Below are 22,621 nucleotides of genomic sequence, written 5' to 3'. Positions count from 1 at the left end.
TTTCTGCCAACATGTGACTGGAAAGTTTTGTTTTATCTAAAGTGGTATTTTACACAGAGGTCTTTAATCTTTTGAAAGTGACTACAATTTGAAATTACTTGATTTCTTCCAGGTTACAACCTTCTTGGCTTTGTTATGCAGGTAGAGCCGTCTGTGTCCCGGCGCAGGTATGTAACTCAAACAGACCCTCCCTTGATAGTCATCTTGTGTAGTCCGTAGCACTAGTATACATGGTGGTGTTGTTCGATAGGGCTCCGCTTGATACCAGGTAGATACACTTCGGATTAGTGACATTTGTGTAAAAGAATTCTGTTTTGCATTATCATGTTGAAAAGACATTGTTTTTAAGACAAGGCTGCACAAAAATATATTGCATTAAAGAGTCTGAGACTAGCAAAGAGTCCAAAGCCTGAGAGTCTAAGATCAGCTCATTGCCATGTATGAACATGAAAACTTATTCATAATGTTGTTGAATTTTAACTTGAAATGTCTTAAGGGTCATGGACTAAAAATTGTTGGGTTTAGAGAGAAAGAATGATTTTTCAAGCACTTAATTTTGACTGGTTACCTGGTTACACCTGTAGACTAGAAACAATCCTTGCTGTAACTTGTGTAAGACGGTAACCTAAGTCCTTTGTTAATGTTGCAATTACATCAATGTGATTGTACATTGTCTGTAATTAGGGGTGTATTATGTTCTTATTGGAACTCTGTTGGTGTCTGTAAGCGCATGGATATTACATACATGTTTTCAGCACATTGTTGTCAGAAGTTGTGTGTATCAAGTATACTAGATCCAGTTGCAAAGCAGAGTATGCATCTATGATATTCTGTGACTACGATAACTACAATTTGTTTTTCATTGATATCTGTCCCGTAAATCATGAACCACTGTTTCTTGACCAAGACAGTGTTTCCGCTGGCATTTTTTACTGCTGGACATTTTGACCAGATAGCATTTCAAATACCTGTCGTTTGTAAAATTTATTGGCCAAGTGATCAAGCTTTTGATTGTGTGGGAGAGCTTGCACTCTCACAACCAATCAGAAATGTAGAGGGTATCCCAATGCGTCAATGCTGCTATTTTTAGCCTGTGTTTTTTTCAAAACTGCTATTTTTTATTTGACAACACCTCTGTCACTGTGAAAACGTAATCTTTTTGGAGGAGAAATAAAATTGACAGAGGTCATTAGAAAATTGATTTTAAAATTTGCCGGACATAATGACTGACAGCCTTTGAAATTACCGGACATTCTAACTTTGTAGTGGTCAAAGTCTGGTATAAACCGGATAACATTAACAGAGATACATGCAACTCACCCTAGCCTACATTTTACAGACGGGCAGTATCCTCATTTCTGACATCATGCAATATGGTCCCATCAGTTTTGTCGTTGAAAGCATGTTTCTAATTGGTTAAATGCCCCCGATTTTATATTCTATTGTAAATAAGTTTGGATAGCATTTGATAGAGATAATGTTCTGATAATGCAGATCCTGGTTTTGAATAATTCACCCATTTGTTTCAGCCGGAAGACAAATAAAATCCAAATAAAAAATGCTCCTGATCATGTCACAGTTGATGACATCGGCCTCCTAGTCAGCCAGATAGTGGGGAATCCCCAGAAAGTAGAACAAGGTACACACTAATTTTGGAATTGGTACAGGTATCCGCAACCCAGAATTCCTCGATAACATTGTTCTCTGCTAATCTGAGAGCTAAAATCTTGACTTGGTTAGGTTCGACAACTTGGTTATTTGCATGACATCGAATCCTGATAGCATGGTTCATTGCACATAGTAATCATGGGATTATCTGGTCCAGTTATTTATCGATAGGTGGTTGTCATATAGTATAGCTATAATTTTGGCTTGCAACTAACTTGTTCATTGTCAGTTGTCAATGTGATAAGTTTCTAATCAGTAATATTTTCTTTACACATGTTAAATAGTACATGCCAAACTATGTCTTAATGGCTAGAAATTTTCAAATGATTTTTCATGTTCGTTGAAAAATTCAGAACCTGCACCAAGCTCACAAGTTTTGCTGAATACATAGTATAGATTTTACGACTGTAAAAAGAGAAATAAAAGGATGTCTTCTCCACTGCCTGTTGTCATGGTGATAGAAACCCTTGCATAAGGTGTCTGTAAAATCTTTCTATGTTGCCATTGTGTCTTCTTGATATATGATTAAAGCTGTTGTCTGCGTTTTTCAGTGGGTGCTGAGGGTGCTATGTATGTCACATTTGACTCACCAGAACAAGCACAAGAGTAAGTGTTTGTAAAGAAAATCTATTAACTCCCTTCAAGAGAGAAATAAGCATGAGCTATCCTGTTTGTTTAGTACCCTCATGAGGAACAAGATATTCTACATTATTGTAATACTGATGGGTTTTTATCATTTATCACTTTTTGTAAAAGATAAAAATTTGTCACAGCAAATGTCTCGGGATGGGACAGGAATTCTTGGTCAGAGTTGGGGCGGTGGGGTAGCCAAGTGGTTAAAGTGTTAGCTCGTCACATCGAAGACCAGGGTTCAATTCCCTACATGGTTACAATGTCTGAAACTCATTTCTGGTGTCCCCAGTCATGATATTGCTTGAATATTGCTAAAAAGCAGCATGAAACTATACTCACTCACTCACTTGGTCTGAATTGGTCTCACAAATATGCAGGGCTTGATTTAAGAGATGTTAACCCACTTGGCACCAGGTGCAACCTAAGATAAAAACCTAGTTGCACCAGTCAAATTCCAGTTACACTGTTTTTATTGCAATATGTAATTTCAGAAATATGCTATTGAATTATTTATGTTTTATTCAGAAGTTTACCCACTCAAAAATTGACTTGCACCTGGTGCAAGATAGACTAATAACTAGGTTGCACTTTGTAATATTGGGTTGCACCAGTGCAAGTAACAAAGCATTATATCGAACCCTGATATAGCTGCCCTCGGACAGGATGGTGTATAATGTTACAGAGCCTGATAGGCTGAATGTCAAAAACATTCACTAGCTTGCCCTTGACTTTTCTATATAAACAAAGAGGATGCCACAATTTGTAACTCGCTCACTTATGAAGAAAGCTGTTGCATTATCATGGCTCCTGAAGATCCAGGTTAGAATTGGTCTTCTGCAACCCAAGCTTGTAAGAAGCAACTAATGGTCTCGAATGGTCAGGGTTGCAAACTTTGTTGACATGTCATATCTCAACTGCCAAGATCAGTGCTCATGATAACTGGATTGTAGGGATGTCACGATACATAAGTTTCATGAATCGATACGTATCACGATACCCATGTCACAATTCGATAGTATCACGATACCTATCTTCATGGCATTATTGTGTAAATTTAGTGATGTTTTGAACATATTTCATATTTTATAATTGTCAATGAAAAGATCAACATTTTTGATTCTCAGAAATTAAAAGGTTCTAATTTCCCATCTTTGTGCATGAAAAATAATCATTAATAACTCTCATAAAGTCAAAAAACATGATACAATTGCAAAATGTAAATGATACATAAATATATTTACACCAATACTTTCAAAACTAAATATCGATACAGTTTTGAATGTATGGATAATAGCATCTTCTTAGAAAATGTATCGATGTATCGTGGCATCCCTACTGGATTGTCTGGTCCAGACTTGATCCTTACAGACAGTCTTATAGCAGCTAAGCTGAAACATTGCTGAGATATTGCCGAGTGTGTCGTTAAAGTACAATCAAAACAAGCATTATCTTGATCATTGGACAATGTTAAATATTTTTATCAGGAAAGTGCCTGAGAACAGATTTTATTTGTCCCAGTTTGCTGAGACAGATATGGCCAGCTCTATTGTAGGATGTATGGAATCTGTAAATATTGTGACTTTTGTTCTAGCGCTGCAACAAGATTGAATGGTCGTGACATAGAAGGCAGTTACTTGAAAGTATGTTCCCCTTCTGCTCATAGTAGATAGATATGAACAAATAGTCTTTACATTGAAACTGAAGACATTCTATCAATACATTAGCCTTACAATTCTCAAGCTAGGATAAAATGAATATTTGATATATGATTGCTGTGAATGGGTGCCAACCCACTGATCTAGTCCATACAGAATGAAATACAGATAAGAGGATCTTGGTTTGGATAAATTTCATTTTTAACCCCCCAGATATGTAATGTTCTAGAGATAGGCTTCATGATCACACATGTATTTTTCATTGGCTAGCACATTACTGTGAAGGAAATTCCTTTGTATGAAAATGATGAAAGCAAGTTGTGTTACCTGTAATTGCATCCCACTTCTGGAAAAATGTCGGACTAATTGTTGTGTGTTGAAAAGTCAGATAAAAGAAACGCTTGTTCTCAAATTTATCAACCATTATGTTGTATTACAGGTTGAACTCGCAAACAACAGAACACGCCGAGTGAATCGTTCAAACAACAATAATAACTCAGGGATGAATCGGCAGGAGATGCCACTGAGGTAAGTTACCCTCTGTTAAACGGACGGTAATAAAACATTTTCAGGACGTTAGGATGAATAAAGTGTAGCTAATATTTTTGAGCAGCAATAATTTAGGCTTCCATTCTTACTCAGAAACTGTGGAAGTATAGAATGGCTTTAACTTAACCTGATTATAGGCCAGTGTTCAACATTAAGTCTGTAACACACATCAGTAAACATATACAGTTCGGAATTCAATTATTCCTAATCCATAACGGTTTTATTAATATGTTCAGACTAACATTAGGTGTTGTACAGACCAAGAGGATTCAGTGCGATCTACATTACAGTATTGAATGAATGTGAATATGCAGTGTTAAAATACCTCTTGTATTATGACAATTAAAACATAGAAAAAATCCCTTTTTGCCAATTGGCCTTCCAAAGGTCTCGAAGAATCCCTGGACAGATATTTCCAAGGTCCATGGATCTATAACAAAATGTTTTTGGTCATTAAATTTAAGAATCCATTTGCCAGTCTTAATATGGTTAACATGTCAGCTTGGCAGCTTGGCAAAAAAGGTAGCACTATGTAGTCTCTGAGCAGTTGTCTCCCTTGATGAAAGCGTACTATGCTGCATGGAAAGTTTTGAAGATTATCATAAATGAAGATGTAATTAAGAATTTGTAACATTCAAGTTATATCTGATTTAGCTGTCTTCCTTTTAATAACTGAAGCATTGGTATTGGTATTTCTGTGGTAATGTTGGAAATTGGTGAGAAATATATGTGTTGATCATTGGTTAAAAAACACAAGTGTATGTTAGATATCTACACATCTAGTCCCTCTGACAAAAAGTAGGGTTTATCAAAGGAATTCAGTAACACAGGTTTCTTTGTTGAGTGTTGAAACTTTAGGCAGTTTGAAAACTTGTCCTTAACTGTATTAAACATGGCAAATTCTTGAACTGTACCTGTGATTTATACATTTCCTACTTTGTTGGGATGGTTCTGTGATCAAAGTATGATAATCATGAAAGTGACATTCCCAGTGAAATTATGAAATGTTTTCAGACAACAAGTATGTGTTTTTCTTGTATTTACTTGTGAAAAAAAAGCTATGGAAATAACTGGGTTTTGCATGCCATGACAGATTTACTATAGTAACATGACAGAACTGGCATTCTTTAACTTCTCAGTAGAATACATTTTACCATTTGTAAAGATCAAATTAGGTTCCTTTAAAGATAAATAGTTTCTTGTGCCAGTGACTTCTAGTCAGATGTGACCCGTGAAGATCCGGGGTAGAATAGGTCTTCAGCAACCCATGTGCTTGCCATAACAAGGCGACTATCTTGTCGTAAGAGGCGACTAACGGGATCGGGTGGTCAGTTTCGCTGACTTGGTTGACAAATGTCATCGGTTCCAAGCTGCGCAGATCGATGCTCATGCTGTTGATCACTGGATTGTCTGGTCCAGACTCGATTATTTACAGACCGCCGCCATATAGCTGGAATATTGCTGAGTGCGGCGTAAAACTAAACTCACTCACTCACTCTAGTCAGATGTTGTATATACTGTAAGCCACCCATTAGAGGAACATGCTTGAACGTATTGAGAGTGGATGTATGGTTTCTGTCATGTATCAGTGTATTGTGTTTGCAGGATAATGGTTGGCAGTGAATATGTGGGAGCCATCATAGGAAAACAAGGTCAAACCATCAAAAACATCACGTCACAAAGTAGAGCAAGGTTTGTTACTTGAGCATGTGTTACAGGGGTGGAAATAACCCATTGCCCGACGTCCGAGTCCAGTGTTTTTTTCTGTCGGGCAAGCAAATTTGTATATCACACTGAACCGGTGTCCAGTTGACTTTCCAATGTTAATTATGTTGTTTATTTTGAAAAATCAACAAGAAAACGGCGGGTATAGTGGAAAAATTATCAGGGCAAGTGATTTACATGTGCCACTGTTCCGGAGTACACTAGCAATTTTAAAGTTATTTCCACGCCTGTGTTATACCATAGATATGATGGAATAACTGTCTCCTTGTCAGTACTTATCATTAAGTTATTTAGAATAATTAAGTGTTAGAACTGACACTATTTGTTGCTAAAACCAGAAATTCTAATTGGTTATTTCTGTTAGAGTTGGATGTTATTTGAAGTTTGAATGTTTACTGAAGATTAATTTTTCTGAAGATTTATTTGTTTCATCTTAAATTCTGTCAGATTTTAGTTTCTAGTTTCTATGATGTGTTTGTGTTGATCAAGTTGATGCATGAACTAGTAACTTGTATATTTACCGTCTACAGAGTGGATATTCATCGAAGAGAGAATCACACACAAGAAACAGTAAGTACATCAATTTATTACCTGTAGCCATTTGTCCAGTTATGGTGAAGACTGTTGTTTACGATATCTCAGTTATGTCTGGAATTATATTTCGTAACTTGTGATAAATTGATAGATTCACTTTTCTTAGTATGTAAGTAACTTTTATTAGCAGACAATGTGGTTTAATGACCTGAAGAAGGTTTGATGACTACAAACTGTATGCCGTACCTGCCTTATGTTGAACATCTACTTGATCTTGGACCTGCAATATTACAATCTTTTCACTGTCCTTTTTCCATTTTCAGCTTGTCACAATCAAAGGTAGTCCTGAGAATTGCTCGAAAGCATGTAAAGAAATTATGAAAGTTGTAAGCAAAGAAGCAGAAGCCCTTAACAAAGGGTAAGTGTCTTTCACTCAGATCTTCTCAATTGTCATTTTAAGTACGATAGCTTCTCCGGAGTGTTTCCAGTACCCATGTTTGTGATATGAGGAGGGAGTTGGCTATCAGAATGTCTGAATACACCTAATGATTGTGAGCGCTTCTCGAAGTTGTTTCAGTAGGTTACCTGGCTTATAGTGTCATTGTGGGCCGGTGGGGTAGCCTAGTGGCTAAAGCGTTGTCTCGTCATGCCGAAGACCCGGGTTCGAATCCCCACATGGGTACATTGTGTGAAGCCCATTTCTGGTGTCCCTCGCCGTGATGTTGCTGGAATATTGCTAAAAGCGGCGTAAAACCAAACTCAGTCAGTCAGTCAGTCAGTATAGTGTCATTGTAACCAAACAGCATGGATCATTGTTTCATGGTGTTACCATTATATTTCTGGTCAATACTTAGCCACAACAGTGACAATGACATTGAGCAATAGACCGATCCAGTCTGTCAATCAAAACTGGCGCATGCGTCAATTTTGGCCAATCAGCAGGCCGGGCGCGCTGTGTGGATTTGTCAGACTTATTTCCGGGGTCAAACGATGCCTCCAAAGCGATGTGCTTGGAATTACGCCATTTACACTCACTATATTTATTACATATTGCTGCGATTTGATGTGTACCTTCAACAAAATCATTACGGTCAAGACAAAAAAAAATGGAGGCGGATTAAGGAACGCCATAGGCCTAACGATCTGTTAAATGTCTGCACCATCGTTCACAAAACCTACGTCTGCCTGCTGATGAGAATTTGCACGAATTTCCACAATTTTGCACATGAGCAAAATCATTACCAATTGATGACAACAAATAGCAGTTTAAGACTTTGCAAGTGTTATAAACACGGACAATTCTTGTAACTACAAAATTGTTTTTGCTTAACGTTTTTAGTCACTACTAGGCATTGAGTTGGTACGCCATAAAGCTGAAATGAGAAAGCTGTGACACAATGTAAACAAATCTGACCGCGATCTGATATCGGTTAGGGTCGACCAAAATAACAAAACTTGTTACAAAGAATGTGGCGGGTATTGTCCCCTTTGCTCTTAGATATTCTTAAATTTGTCACACATTTCAGGATGTTTTAAGTTTCATAAGCACAATCTGAAGGCCTACAGTATCTTAACCAAGCTAAATATTCGAGGAGTAATATTTTTTTATTCAAACGGGAAATATTGTCAGTGTCAGCAGTTGCCTATCATGCAATATCCATGTATCAAAATTAATTCATATGAGTGCCTATAAAACCATGCTTTAAATATTTCAGAATTTTTATAATGAGATGCATGGGACTTTGAATTGAATTACCTTCCTCCATGTTGATCGAATACTGAAAACTATGTGAGAAGAATAGTGACTTTCTGGAGTATTGGACGGAGTGAAATAAAGTGTATATCTTAATTATGAGAACATTATTTGAAGTTTTGTTACAACATAAACTATTCACATATATTGGTACATTTTAGGAGTAATATTACAACTGTCATTTCGATTAATTCACTGGAAATGATAGCAAGGTATGTTTTAAGAATCTTGCATTTTTAAGTAAACGTGGAAGGGTAATAAAATAATAATCTAATCAATTATAAATAATTATTTATTTGATTGACATATCAGATTCTTGTGATTTTTTAAGGCAGAACTAGGCAAACAAACACTATACATATCATGGCAGGACAATTACTTGGTATTAAAGATCATATACTCTAGGGGTACAAATACATAAATCACTAATTGGCATCGTTATAAATGAAATCCCATCATTAAAACTACACATTTCGATCTTTAATAATCTTAAATCGACCTTTTCGACAACAGTGCACAATTCTCACCCCCGAACGAAATTTCAACCAAGCAGAGCGGCCCATCTCTGTGACGTCATATGAGGAATAGATATGAGGGCCGATGCAGAATTCATGTACATTGCAGGGGGTAAATTATCTTGTTTACAGGTTTGTATAAACCTGAAATCGGGACAACTGTTATGAAAAATGAAAGCTATATGTTCTCACAATCTACTGTCATTTAATTTTGTCTCCTGCTTTGCCTATTTTTCGAGTAACAACTTGTTTTCATAGACGATTCTGTCAAAATCGCTTGGTGTCGCTAGGCCTTATTTGTTCGAGCCAGACTCTAGTGATAGCAAAAACGATGATCAGCCTCGTTCATCACGGTTACGGTTAATTTCTTCAACCTAAACAGTGCGACATTAAGAAAGGTGGATGCCCATCAGATGCAGTTATTTGAAAATATCCCTGGTAGTTCTTGTCTTATTGTAATAAAGTATCAAAGCAGTGTGGGCTTTTTCAGGTTTTCTAATGCCTGGATGGTATAATGACTGATCCAAATTGATCCCATTTCTGTGGGTTTTTTTACCTCAATATTTAATCATGTCATGTAAAAATGTGACTTCTATTACGTATGATATTAAAAATTGACATTTGATTTATTTGAATCAGTAAACTAAACAACCCTACTTTGCCATTGCTAGAAGAATCTGAAAATTTACTTAGGTAAATAGGTACATACAGTTTTAGCACACAGCAAATGCTTATATGTATTTCTTATGCAATAATGAAGTTCTGTTTGTATTCTCAAAACAGTGTCGGCCCATAAGTTTTCACATGCAATTAAAATTGCATGCAATACAGCAATTAATACTCCCATGTTGTAACCCGTGTTAGGTGGTATAAACCTGTTATTTGTCATCATTCACTTGATGGTCAGTTAATGGATTTATAACAGGTATAATTAGTGGTAACACCACTTAGATTACCCGGCAAAGGTTCTCATTTGGCATTTCTTGTGTCTGGAGTAAATACTCAACATTATAAACATCGATCAAAGGATTCATCGATAACACGCTGATTGATTAATTACTTTTATCTTACACAAATGATTTGTCAAAAGTTAGTGTTTATGTATGTAGATTTACTGATATATACTGAATACTCTGTCGTGTCTGTCTGCGAAAAAACGTCCTTCTTTCAAAAGATTAACCGCCAATACATTGATTGATTGCTCATTATTGGCTTACTAAATTACTTTTTTTTAAAAGAAAGGCGAACATTATGCAATTAGTTGCCAGGTGTGCTATCTTGGGTGACCAATGAGACTATACACCAATGTGAAATACCTGAAACGATATGTCACTTTTTCGTATATTAGACTGTTAAAAGACACATCACTTGGAACAGCTGCAGATGAATGGCATATCACTCGTTTTTGAGGATATTGATGGATACATTCCTCGAACAAGGTAATAGCCTGACATTGTTCCTGTAACTTTAATCTGTTTTAATTTTAATATTTGCATTGTTATCCCCCGCAACGCGTTTTGCGGGGGGTATTAAAATGGACTCCGTCGTCCGTCCTTCCGTGCACATTTGTCTTTTCCGAGCAGAACTCTAAAACCGCTCAATATTTCTTCACCAAACTTGGCACATACATGGATCTGGTGGTGTACTGGTGCCTTTTGGTAGTTTTGGAATTCTGAATTAAATATTTTGGCCTTTCCATGGCAAAAGGTCGACTTTGACTGAAATTGGTGGTAGTGCTCTTTTCGAGCAGAACTCTAAAACTGTTGACTATTTCTTCACCAAACGTGGCACATAGATAGATCTGGTGGTGTACTTTGTGCCTTTTGATAGTTTTGGAATTCTGAATAAAATATTTTTGGCGCTTCCATGGCAACAAGTTTCACTTAGACTGAAATTGGTGGTAGTGCTCTTTTCGAGCAGAACTCTAAAACTGTTCAATATTTCTTCACCAAACTTGGCACATAGATAGATCTGGTGGTGTAGTGGTGCTTTTTGGTAGTTTTGGAATTCTGAATAAAATAATTTTGGCATTTCCATGGCAACAAGTTTCACTTAGCCTGGAATTGGTGGTAGTGCGCGAAAAATTTGTCTTTTCCGAAGCAGAACTCTAAAACCGTTCAATATTTCTTCACCAAACTTGGCACATACATGGATCTGGTGGTGTACTTGTGCCTTTGGTAGTTTTGGAATTCTGAATAAAATATTTTACGTTTCCATGGCAACAATTTTGACTTAGCCTGAAATTTGTGGTAGTGCTCTTTCCGAGCAGAACTCTAAAACCATTCACTATTTCTTCACCAAACTTGGCACATAGATAGATCTGGTGGTGTACTGGTGCCTTTTGGTAGTTTTAGAATTCTGAATAAAATATTTTTGGCATTTCCATGCCAACAAGTTTGACATAGAATGAAATTGGTGACAGTGCTCCTTTCTGGAGCAGAACTTTCAAAACCTTTCAATACTCTCCTTCCACTTTTTTATATACACACCTAAATATTTGACATAATCATAACTCGTAGACATAATCATGAAGAGTATTTTGCCATTGCGGGGGATATTGATGACTTTGTCTTCTTGTTTTTATTCATTTGTCGTAGCATTCAACAGAATCATTGTTTTCGCCGTGAAGTGTAATGAGAAAGACAACATACACTAGGGCGTGTGTGCGAATTATGATTCACATTGGCAAACTATAAAGTGTCTAGATAATTATTACAGTCCTGTCACTTCGACCCCCACGTTGCTTCCGTGGAAGAAATCGTTATGTTATAAAGTTGTCATGCAAAATCCTTTGGGTCATGATTCAAATACATATTTAACTATGAGTAGAAAGTAGTTTTGATTTTCCAACTTGATGAAAACAAACCATAATCTCATTAATTCTAACAGACTTTACGATTTTCAAAAATGGCAGCGCCCTGTGAACATCCGCCAGTCTGAGGATAAATGCTATTTAGGTTTGTTTTCACCAAGTTACAAAATCAAAACTACTTTCTACTGGTAGTAAAATATGTATTTTATTGATGGCCAATAGGATTTTGCATGACATAGCTTATAACAACAATTTCTCTCGTGGAAGCGAGGTGGGTGTCAATATAATACTACTTACAGTAGGAAGAAATTGTTATGTTACAAGTTGTGTCATGGAAAATCTTTAAGGTCATCAATCATATACATATTTTACTACAACTAGTAAGTAGTTTTGATTCTTTAACTTTCGTGAAGCGATCTGAACGCAAGTAAGATATCGTTTCAGGCTTGCACAACGCTCGCTTTGCACTCACAAACATAACCCATTTAGCACGAACTGCGGGGTCCTGTGGAAATCTGTGCATGGTGACACCATCGCCTGACCTCTGGGAGCAATTGACGACAACGCAACGATTCGGAATGTCTTCGTTAATGTCGAGAAATCATCAAAATGACATGCTTGCTACACACTTTCTATACAACTAACTGAAAATCGTTCCTCATATGACGTCACTGCAGTGCTCTGGCGACAGAGTTACGTAACCTGTCTGTGGTTTCGATGGCGGGTGAGAGTGAAGCAGGCGACTTTTGGGCAACTTTTAATCGCTCGGTATTTATTAACCACAAGTTTTTTAAGAATGAATTTGGTGTTCCACATAAGACTAACCACAAATCTTTCATGTTTAATAGTTAAGAGTACAAAAAAACAAAGTTTATTTGTTCGTTCTTTAACTTAGTTTCTTGGCTCCTGGGTTTAGATGTTATTTTAAATACTATATTTACTAATAAGATAATTCTGAAAGTGATTGCTAGTGTCCTAACTCATTAAAGTTATTTCAACTTCTAGAGAATTTGAAAAAGCAAAGGCTACGTTTTGGTCAAACCCTGGTAAGGCATTATCCAGTCCTGGAACAGAATAACTTACAAAAATCTCAGTTGACTTTTCAACTTTATTGAAACATATATTTAACCCATATTTGATGTAATTCTAATGATAAATCATCAAGTTTTTTTTGGAGGTTACTAATATTTGAAGACTGAGCCAAAGCTAGTGTTTATTAAGATGTTGGTTTTGGACAAATTGTTGAAGGTTTGTTGATGGTTATTTGGAAAATGAGCTTCATATTAAATTGCATACTGGTTTGTAGGAGGTGAACGCTTCAGGACATTTTCATGTGTGTTTTCCTAAAGCTTTATTATGACTGTTACCAAATTTTGAGTCAATTATGACACTAGTAAGTAAGTATCTCAAAAAGGAAATAGATCAAAATCAGTGTTATGGCCTCGAGGGATACGGTCTTAGATCTAATAAAACAAAGATTATCATTGTTTAAGAAGCAATAATGTCAATATGTAATTGTATTGACAAAAAGCTTTGAACATCGGATATATTCTTTGCACCTTATTTACACTAGTAGTTAGCAGTTAAATATATCTGATGGAAAAAACAATACCTTTGTATTTTTTGTAACACTCTATTTCAATGCTAGTTAATTGTTCGGATAACTGTGGATCCTCTGTTCAAAGATTTTGTATTACATGTTTCCTATTTCTGGAAGATGGGTCGGCTAGTGTACAGGTGCAGACTGTATCTTGGATCTTCTTTGTGTTCTGGTTCTGTGACATACCTGTACATAAACGTTGGCAGTTCATGAAGTCCAGTATTGTGGAAGTTTGTATGTAAATTAGGATTCCACAACAAAGTACATATAGAAAAATAGAATGAAATGATTAAATAATTGATTTCCTTATATTCAGTGTCATATTATCAAGGTGTACAGATTTGGAAGAGGGAAACTTTACTGAGAATTGCTGATCAGCTGTTGAATATTTGCTTCTGGGTATGTCCAGATACGACCATGGAAATACTTTTTACAAGCCCAATTACCTTTTCCACATTTCCAAATAAGATCAAATAGCTTATGCTGTGATTGATTTGTTTACATTAATTATATACAGACAAATAAGGTGCACGAAGTAGTAGATTGGAAATATTTTCTGCTTAATTCATTAAAAGATAGAAACCCATGTTTTCAGATTATTGAACTAAATTTGAACGCGAACGGATAACTACAAGTAAATTCGCCACGCACATTGTTGATAATCTATTTATAGATACCGAAACGATCTGCAACATGAACATGTGTTTGTGTTTACGTTTTTTATAAAAATTTAAAACACAAACAACAAAATTCGGTTACCCTTCCCCTGCTAATATCTGTGACGGAGGTGAATTGCCAGATAGATTAATTGATTCGAAAGAAATTACGCTTCCTACAGTCTCAGCAGCTAGTCGGGACGATTTTTCATCGGGCATGTAACTCAGTTTCACTCGCCAATTGCAATCTGCCAGCTAAAATATATTAAAAATCGCATACCTATAACTTGCCTCTTTAAATATCATTCACAAACGACTAATACCAAAGTATCACAAGCAGAATTCATCAACAACGTTCACAATCATGTACGTTTTGCCGGCGGTGACGCCATTGTGATTTGTCAGTGGTTGTTCCCCCCCTAACGTCCATAACGAAGTGGGCGGGGCTTATCGTCCGGGACTGGATCGGTCTATTGCTGTTGCTATTGTCAGAAAAAAATGTTTTTTCATTAATTTCATACACCTCTATCTATCTGACTGTATGCTGTAGCCTTTTTCTTTTCCATTTTCAGAGAAACACCACTCAAAATATTGTGTCCAAACAGTATATGTGGACGCATCATTGGTAAAAAAGGTGCAGTCATCAAAAGTTTTATGCAGGAGTCTGATACTCACATAGTTGTTTCAAGGTAAGATTTTATTGTGATCATCTATAGAACAACTTGTTTCTTTCTTCATTTTGATCTTCCAATCTAACTTCCTATTTCCTTTACTGTACATGTTTGTATGTTCAGAAAAGGCAATCATTTGAGATTTTACGAAAACTGACAGAATGGATTTTGTGTCACATTGCTAAAACCATGCTATAAGTACAAATAAGTGAGAAGTTTAAGCATAGGTCAACAAGATCAATGGCAGTATTCTTATGTACAGCTAAGTAGAATAGAATAATTTGTTAATGCTAATATTCAAAATGGTTTATAAAAGTCTTGACTGTTTTGTAAAACTACTATCTTGCAATCCTCATTGACACTGTTTGAGGAAGTGTGGTGTTTGTCTTTACATTGATTCTGTTTATGAGCCTCACTATGTGACACTAGTTGACAATGGTAACTCATCTGTACACAAAACCATGGTAACACGGAAAGCAATTTCTTTTAACATTTTTTCCATTCATTATTCCCTTGCTATTTTCTTTTGAAGAAGGTAAACTTCTGTTTGCTTTTTTCTGTACCTGCAGTGTCATAACATTCACTCTTGCGCAACTGCTCGCTTAAATTCTTACATTTTGCTTGACAAAATCCGTGATTGATGAATTATTCTTTCCCTTCTAATTGCACACATCTCCTTGAAATCTGTTCCAATTCTTTGCAGTCATCACCATGTATGTTGACTCTAACCAATCGTTCCTACTGTGAAGTATCAAGCAAAGCTTTCAACATGGTGCATTTATCAAGGAATAGGCAACCTTTATAGTTTGCACATGCTGACAATATTGGACAAGTTCCCATATTTACTGTTTACCTTTCAAGATGTTGCATTGTCATAATGTCCTTGCATACAAATTCTAAAGTGTAAATTGCCTTCTACGATGCATAAAAGCCTGTTCTCGCGCTAATCCCTGATTTGCCCTAACATCACCATTGCAACACGTGCTTGCTTGGATCTGACACAGCCTCTCTTCTCTCTCCTTGTTACCAGTGAGGTTTTGTCTGCCTCCAGTCTAACGGATATGAACAATTACTTCATTGATCGAGTGGTCACCGTCACAGGCAACAGTGAGCAGACGGCCAAAGCAGAAGAGCTCATCAGTGAGAAGATGAGGAACTGCATGAACCAAGATGCTCAAAACTATGGGGTTTGTATTCCCTGAAATAATCTGTTCTGGGAGTCTTGTAGGATTTGGGGTAACGTGATGATCTAATGCACAAGCTGTTAGATTGGTTTTGTCGTTTGGGGTGCCAACGTGAATTTTGGGGCTGAGAATCTGTTGTTTGCCCAGATGTCTGGGCAGATGGAGGAGTATCGTTTCTTGAATTGTTGATAAGGTATTTCGACCCGTGAACGTCCGGGTTAGAATATTGATCTTCAGTAACCCATGCTTGTCGTAAGAGGCGACTAACGGGATCGGATGGTCAGGCTTGCTGACTTATTTTGTCACATGTCATCGGTTCCCAATTGTGCAGATCGATGCTCATGCTGTTGATCCCTGGATTGTCTGGTCCAGACTCGATTATTTACAGACAGCCTCCATATAGCTGGAATATTGCTAAGTGTGGTGTAAAACTAAACTCACTCACTGATAAGATATGTCAGTTTACTTTCTTAACTACAAATGTTGATGTTCCTAATGACAAAAACAAGATATGCCTAGTGGATTATTTTCTCTTGTGCATATTTGTTCCTTGACAAGCCTTATTTGGAAATTTTCCCCCCATAAGAACCTTCGTTAGGTTAGGTTCAGCCATTAAGGGTAGTGATTAGGTAATTCTGATACTATGTTTTAAATATTCATAAATATGTTTCCTTTCTGTCAAGTGATTGTTTGACTAATAATCTGTTTACTTTCACAGCAGCAGATGATGTTCGGGATGCCCCCACCTAACGTACCAATGATGCAAAATATGAACAGTTATCAGGGAATGAGGACGCCATACCCAATGATGGTAATAACTGCAAACGTGTCTGTTTTCATTCATGGTAAACAGGGGCGAGGGGTAGCTTAGTGGTTAAAGCATTTGCTCTTCATGCTGAAGACCCCGGGTTTCGTACTAACATGGGTATGATGTGTGAACCCATTTCTGGTGTCACCTGCCGTGATGTTGCTGGAATATTGCTAAAATCGGCATAAAACCATACTCCCTCGCTCACTCATGACTGGCATGAAATGTTGCTTACAACAGCTGGTTTGTCTGCTAAGTAGTAAGTTATTTGCATGAATCTCTTGTTTAGATGGAATATTTGCTGCATTGACACCAATCAGGGGACAATTGTTTCATGACACCTGGGTGTATCATTGTAGCTTTCCAATCAACAGGGTAACATGTACCCAGGCCTGTTTGGGGGCCCAGGTCAGCCAATGCAGCAGCAGCAACAGCAGCAGCAGCAGCAGCAACAGCCACAGCAACAGATGGAAGTTATCTACCTCTACATCCCAGAAAGCACTGTTGGGGCAGTCATTGGCAGCAAAGGATCCAACATTAAAAATATCATGAGATTGTCAAACGCAAGAATCAAGGTTAGTTCTGAATGTATGTGGGGGCAGTAGGGTAGCCTAGTGGTTAAACTATTCGCGTGTCATGCCAATGACCTGAGTTTTATTCCCCACAGACACATGAAGGTCCGGGTTAGAATTGATCTTCAGTAACCCATGCTTGTTGTAAGAGGCGAATAACGGGATCAGGTGGTCAGGCTCGCTGGTTTGGTTGACACATGTCATCGGTTCCCAATTGCGCAGATCGATGCTTATGATGTTGATCACTGGATTGTCTGGTGCAGACTCGATTATTTACAGACCACTGCCATATAGCTGGAATACTGCTGAGTGCGGCGTAAAACTAAACTCACTCACTGATTCCCCACATGGTACAATGTGTGAAGCCCATTTCTGGTGTCCCTAGCCGTGATATTGCTGGATGCTAAAAACTAAACTAACTCGCTCACTCACTCTGAATATATGTAGTTTGGGTTCTGGATGGTGTTACTCTTAACAGTGAGCTTGAAACTATTCCGAAATCTAGGTGACCAAACTCGCTGCTTTGACCTTGGGTTTTGAACACTGGCGTTGCATTAAAAAATTGTCACTGTTAAATACTTGTTCATATTAGAAGGGGGCAGAACAGTGAGAATTGCAAGTACTGGGTTAGTGTCTTACATTATTCTGTTCTAACAGTTGTGGGCTTGTTCTCTACTTTTGACTTGATGCACACAAAAACTCTCAATCTCATAATTTTTCATATGGCCCTGATGAAAGCATTGTTTTCTTGATTACTTAAAGATCAATGTCATTACTGTCACATGATGAGCTAAAGTTTACCGCCCCAGTCTGATATGTAATGACTGATTGGTTGATCTCTGAGTGACAGTCGTGTTGTTGAATCAAATATTTGAGCAGTATTGTTTATACTTGTGCGTTTATTGTACTAGGGTGAAAATGAAATGTTACATTGTGAAGACGTCTCTGTAGGGTTTGTTATTCATTGCTGAGGACGTTAATTCTGCTGGTTATTTTGTGAATGTTGAAAAAATGAAAATTGTGTTGCTGTCGAGACAGTTGGTCACAGATATGAAAATAGTTCCTTTCTTTTTTGAAAACTGATGAATTTTCCTATAATGACAGTATCTGCAGGAGTTTTTCCTTTACATAAAATACTTTAAAATGGCTTCACTTGAACAGTTGTCAGGGCCGGATACAGCTTTTTGAGAAAGGGGGGGTGCACACTATTCAGAAAGGAGGGGTGCACACTTCATTTTCCCTACAAAACAAACCCCCCCCCACCCTCTGGATCCGCCTATGGTGGTGGTGATAATTGAGTAATGATTTTAACCTTCAATCAAATCTATAATATTATAGTGAGTACTATAGTGTGTTAGTCTGGCTAATAAAAGTATATAGGCTTTTCACTGAAATGAATTTCACCTGTATCAGAATGAAATTGTCAACTGTCATATGATGAGATAAAGTTTACAGCCCCAGTCTGATATGTAATGACTGATTGGTTGATCTCTGAGTGACAGTCTTGGTCACAGATATGAAAATAGTTCCTTTCTTTTTGAAAACTGATGAATTTTCCTATAATGACAGTATCTGCAGGAGTTTTTCCTTTACATAAAATACTTTAAAAATGGCTTCACTTGAACAGTTGTCAGGGCCGGATACAGCTTTTGAGAAAGGGGGTGCACACTATTCAGAAAGGAGGGTGCACACTTCATTTTCCCTACAAAACAACTCCCCCTCCCACCTCTGGATCCGCCCTATGGTGGTGGTGATAATTGAGTAATGATTTTAACCTTCAATCAAATCTATAATATTATAGTGAGTACTATAGTGTGTTAGTCTGGCTAATAAAAGTATATAGGCTTTTCACTGAAATGAATTTCACCTGTATCAGAATGAAATTGTCAACTGTCATATGATGAGATAAAGTTTACCGCCCCAGTCTGATATGTAATGACTGATTGGTTTGTATCTGAGTGACAGTCAGAAATAGTTGAAGTGTATGTAAATAGCTGTCATAAACCTTGGTTGAAAAGCACTGTTACTCTGCCTAATGCTTGGCATTTAAGGGAATAACTTATTGGCGAGGAGGATGTTGTTTGATTGAGGTGTCCATGTTAAACTGTGGCATGGTGTCATAGTGTGCTAGCTCCATGGAACCAGCATTGTTCAGGACTAGTACAAGCAGCTGCTTGTAGATATACATGTGTTGCACCTCATTATGTAAGTACAGAAATCTTCAACATTAAACACAGTTTTACCTCACCTCTTGGGCGGTGGGGTAGCTTAGTGGTTAAAGCGTTCACTCCAGTACCCAGGGTCGATTCCCCACATGGGTACAATGTGTAAAGTCACTTCTGGTGCTCCTGCTGTGAATGCTGGAATATTGCTGAAAGCGGCGCGTAAAACTAAACTCACTTGTTCACTCACTCACCTCACCTCTGGAGAAGCTTAATATCGATATGTGTTGATGTAGACTGTCATATGATGAGATAAAGTTTACCGCCCCAGTCTGATATGTAATGACTGATTGGTTCATATCTGAATGACAGTTCTTCATTCATATATTTAAACTGCATGGTGATGAACTTGTTATTCTGAGACATCAGTGAAAATGATGAAGTTATTTTTCTGAATTTGTTAATCATAGGTAAGTGACCCAAACCTTCAAAATATTAGGCCATTATATGCAATACTTAACAGAATAACTTCAGTATATTTCTTTGATTCCATTTTGGTCCAGCTAAACAAGATAGTATTTAAGGCTTTCTGTGAAATGAATTCTATTTCTTTAGAACCCGTGAAGGCCCAGATTGGAATGAACATTCAGTAACCCATGCTTGTTGTAAGAGGCGACTAACGGGATTGGGTGGTCAGGCTCGCTGGCTTTGATTGTCTGGTCCAGACTCGATTATTTACAGACCACTGCCATATAGCTCAATATAGCTGAGTGCAGGGTAAAACTAAACTCGAAAACTCTATTTGTTTAGTGCGGATGGAAATTGTCTGCTGTCACATGATGAGATAAAGTTTACCGCCCCCAGTCTGATATGTAATGACTGATTGGTTCATATCTGAATGACAGTCATTAATTCAAATATTTGAACTATGTATAGATAAGTCACAAACCTTGAACACAACACAGACCATTAGTGCCAGCACTCAGTCACATACTTGTAGTTAAGCTTTCTCACTACAGTGCGAGGGGCGGTGGGGTAGCCTAATGGTTAAAGCATTGGCTTGTCACGCCGATGACCCGGGTTCGAATCCCCACATGGGTACAATGTGTGAAGCCCATTTCTGGTGTCCCCCGCCGTGATGTTGCTGGAATATTGCTAAAAGCGGCGTAAAACCTAACTCAATCAGTCACTACAGTACGAACTATAGTATTATTACGGTTGGTCGCTTACAGGATTCAACACACCCAAACACAGCCAACAACCATGCCCACTCAGTCACTGAGGTTCAGAAAAAAGTACATGTGAAGGTCCGGGTTAGAATAAACCTTCAGTAAGCCATGCTTGTCGTAAGAGGCGACTAAACGGGATCAGGTGGTCAGGCTCGCTGGTTTGGTTGACACATGTCATCGATTCCCAATTGTGCAGATCGATGCTTATGCTGTTGATCACTGGATGGTCTGGGTCAGACTCGATTATTTACAGACCGCTGCCTTATAGCTGCAATATTGCTGAGTGCAGCGTAAAACTAAACTCACTCACTTACTCAGAAAAAAGTGGTCCGGCAACTGCTTGTCTGGATCACATACTCTGTGTACCTTGTAATAAGTGTAAATTGTGGCAACTCCCACCCTTCTGTTTAGGATGATATTTATGTTTGCATGAATTGCAGTGAGGTCTCTCAACAGGGGGATTATGGGAAAGGATTCATTCAGCATCACATGAGATAAAGTTTACCGCCCCAGTCTGATATAGAATGAGTGATTGGTTTATCTCTGAGTGACAGTTCGTACGTGAAAACTCAGGATGCACCAGTTCAACAAGTCCTTTCACCCCTAGTGTAGGCATTCAAATTTAGGCAGCATCATTAAAGCATCTTCCTGTGACAACGTTTTTATTCCTCCTTTGAGACAAGATGAAAATTCTCATATCTCAGGACCATAGTTTTTGTAACCACTGTCATATGATGAGATAAAGTTTACCGCCCCAGTCTGATATGTAATGACTGATTGGTTCATATCTGAATGACAGTTCATCAGTACTGAAACACTGAAAATGTTGATGCGTGAGGGGTTTGTCAATTCTAAATGTTTAGAGATGAAGACATTGAAGGGTTTTATCATTCGTTGATGTTTCAAAATTCATATGTTAAATATTGGAATATGTCTAAATTAAAGTGTTTTATCGACATGGTTGATCATAAACTGTTCCATATTACTCCTTTATGGTTTTCTCAACCCACTCTTATGAATTCTCACAGCTGAAATTTTTGCAAATCCAGTACTTTCACATACTTCGAAAATATTTCATGTTTTTGGTACCAGCAAAATGTTATGTTAATTTTTAGAGGGAACTTTATCTCTCCCTGAGTCGCAGTTCAATCTTATTGCTACTATTCCACACTAAGCTCTATATGGCCGTCTTGTTGATTGAGGGCGGTGGGGTAGCCTAGTGGTTAAAGCATTGGCTCGTCCCCGAAGACCCGGGTTCGATTCCCCACATGGGCACAATGTGTTGAGCCCATTTCTGGTGTCCCCCGCCGTGATATTGCTGGAATATTGCTAAAATCGGCGTAAAACTAAACTCAGTCAGTCAGTCTTGTTGATTGAAAGATGTGTGTTGATGTAGACTGTCATATGATGAGATAAAGTTTACCGCCCCAGTCTGATATGTAATGACTGATTGGTTCATATCTGAATGGCAGTTCTTCATTCAAGTAGTTGAGCTGTCTTGTTACAAACCTGTTATTCTAAATCCTTGATGAAAATGCTGACTTGTGTAGATCCCATGTAAGTTGATATTTTCATAGACTTATTGAATGAGCTTAACTATTAGTATCAGTACAATTCATTATTATAAGAGCTTTTATCTTTGATACATTTCTTTTGATTGCCATTTCGTCTGTGGTGGGTAGTTAAACAAGCTTAGGGTTTCCCTAGAACGTATATTTCAAGTTCACTTATATTAGGATTAAATTTGACTGTCGCCATATAGCTGGAATATTGCGGATTGCGACATTAAACAACAAACAATGATATGGTGTACTGTCATATGATGAGATAAAGTTTACCGCCCCAGTCTGATATGTAATGACTGATTGGTTGGTCTCTGAGTGACAGTTCATTCA

At 37.6% G+C, this 22,621-nt stretch overlaps 1 protein-coding gene, 7 non-coding genes and 1 pseudogene across 13 annotated transcripts in view; all 9 read left to right on the top strand.

Annotated features, from left to right (window-relative positions):
* The window catches only part of LOC124256402 (insulin-like growth factor 2 mRNA-binding protein 2), a 38,318-nt gene that overhangs the window by 4,568 nt on the left and 11,129 nt on the right, over window positions 1–22,621 (top strand). For 3 of the 6 annotated variants that reach the window (XM_046690412.1, XM_046690413.1, XM_046690417.1), the window contains exons 3-14: window positions 113–167; window positions 1,530–1,639; window positions 2,220–2,274; window positions 3,893–3,941; window positions 4,396–4,484; window positions 6,111–6,197; window positions 6,761–6,800; window positions 7,088–7,182; window positions 14,673–14,789; window positions 15,802–15,958; window positions 16,674–16,766; window positions 17,123–17,338. In XM_046690412.1, coding sequence (XP_046546368.1) covers window positions 113–167; window positions 1,530–1,639; window positions 2,220–2,274; window positions 3,893–3,941; window positions 4,396–4,484; window positions 6,111–6,197; window positions 6,761–6,800; window positions 7,088–7,182; window positions 14,673–14,789; window positions 15,802–15,958; window positions 16,674–16,766; window positions 17,123–17,338 — 1,163 coding nt within the window. The remainder of the gene's footprint in view (window positions 1–112; window positions 168–1,529; window positions 1,640–2,219; window positions 2,275–3,892; window positions 3,942–4,395; window positions 4,485–6,110; window positions 6,198–6,760; window positions 6,801–7,087; window positions 7,183–14,672; window positions 14,790–15,801; window positions 15,959–16,673; window positions 16,767–17,122; window positions 17,339–22,621) is intronic. The other 3 variants (XM_046690416.1, XM_046690414.1, XM_046690415.1) reach the window with 3 other exon arrangements.
* On the top strand, window positions 18,112–18,184 carry LOC124256408. The gene has a single exon (XR_006892898.1). It is a non-coding gene; the product is annotated as a small nucleolar RNA SNORD31 (small nucleolar RNA).
* Window positions 18,764–18,836, top strand: LOC124256420. The gene has a single exon (XR_006892908.1). It is a non-coding gene; the product is annotated as a small nucleolar RNA SNORD31 (small nucleolar RNA).
* On the top strand, window positions 19,227–19,299 carry LOC124256407. Its single transcript, XR_006892897.1, has one exon. It is a non-coding gene; the product is annotated as a small nucleolar RNA SNORD31 (small nucleolar RNA).
* Window positions 19,795–19,866, top strand: LOC124256415. The gene has a single exon (XR_006892904.1). It is a non-coding gene; the product is annotated as a small nucleolar RNA SNORD31 (small nucleolar RNA).
* On the top strand, window positions 21,211–21,278 carry LOC124256418 (annotated as a pseudogene).
* LOC124256414 lies at window positions 21,451–21,522 on the top strand. The gene has a single exon (XR_006892903.1). It is a non-coding gene; the product is annotated as a small nucleolar RNA SNORD31 (small nucleolar RNA).
* LOC124256409 lies at window positions 22,124–22,195 on the top strand. Its single transcript, XR_006892899.1, has one exon. It is a non-coding gene; the product is annotated as a small nucleolar RNA SNORD31 (small nucleolar RNA).
* LOC124256410 lies at window positions 22,540–22,612 on the top strand. Its single transcript, XR_006892900.1, has one exon. It is a non-coding gene; the product is annotated as a small nucleolar RNA SNORD31 (small nucleolar RNA).

Source organism: Haliotis rubra, unplaced genomic scaffold (genome assembly GCF_003918875.1).
Source record: "Haliotis rubra isolate DU_JTF1 unplaced genomic scaffold, ASM391887v1 Scf627, whole genome shotgun sequence".
Lineage (NCBI taxonomy): Eukaryota > Metazoa > Mollusca > Gastropoda > Lepetellida > Haliotidae > Haliotis > Haliotis rubra.
Note: the sequence above shows the minus strand (reverse complement) of the source record. Positions and strands in the feature narration are given on the sequence as shown.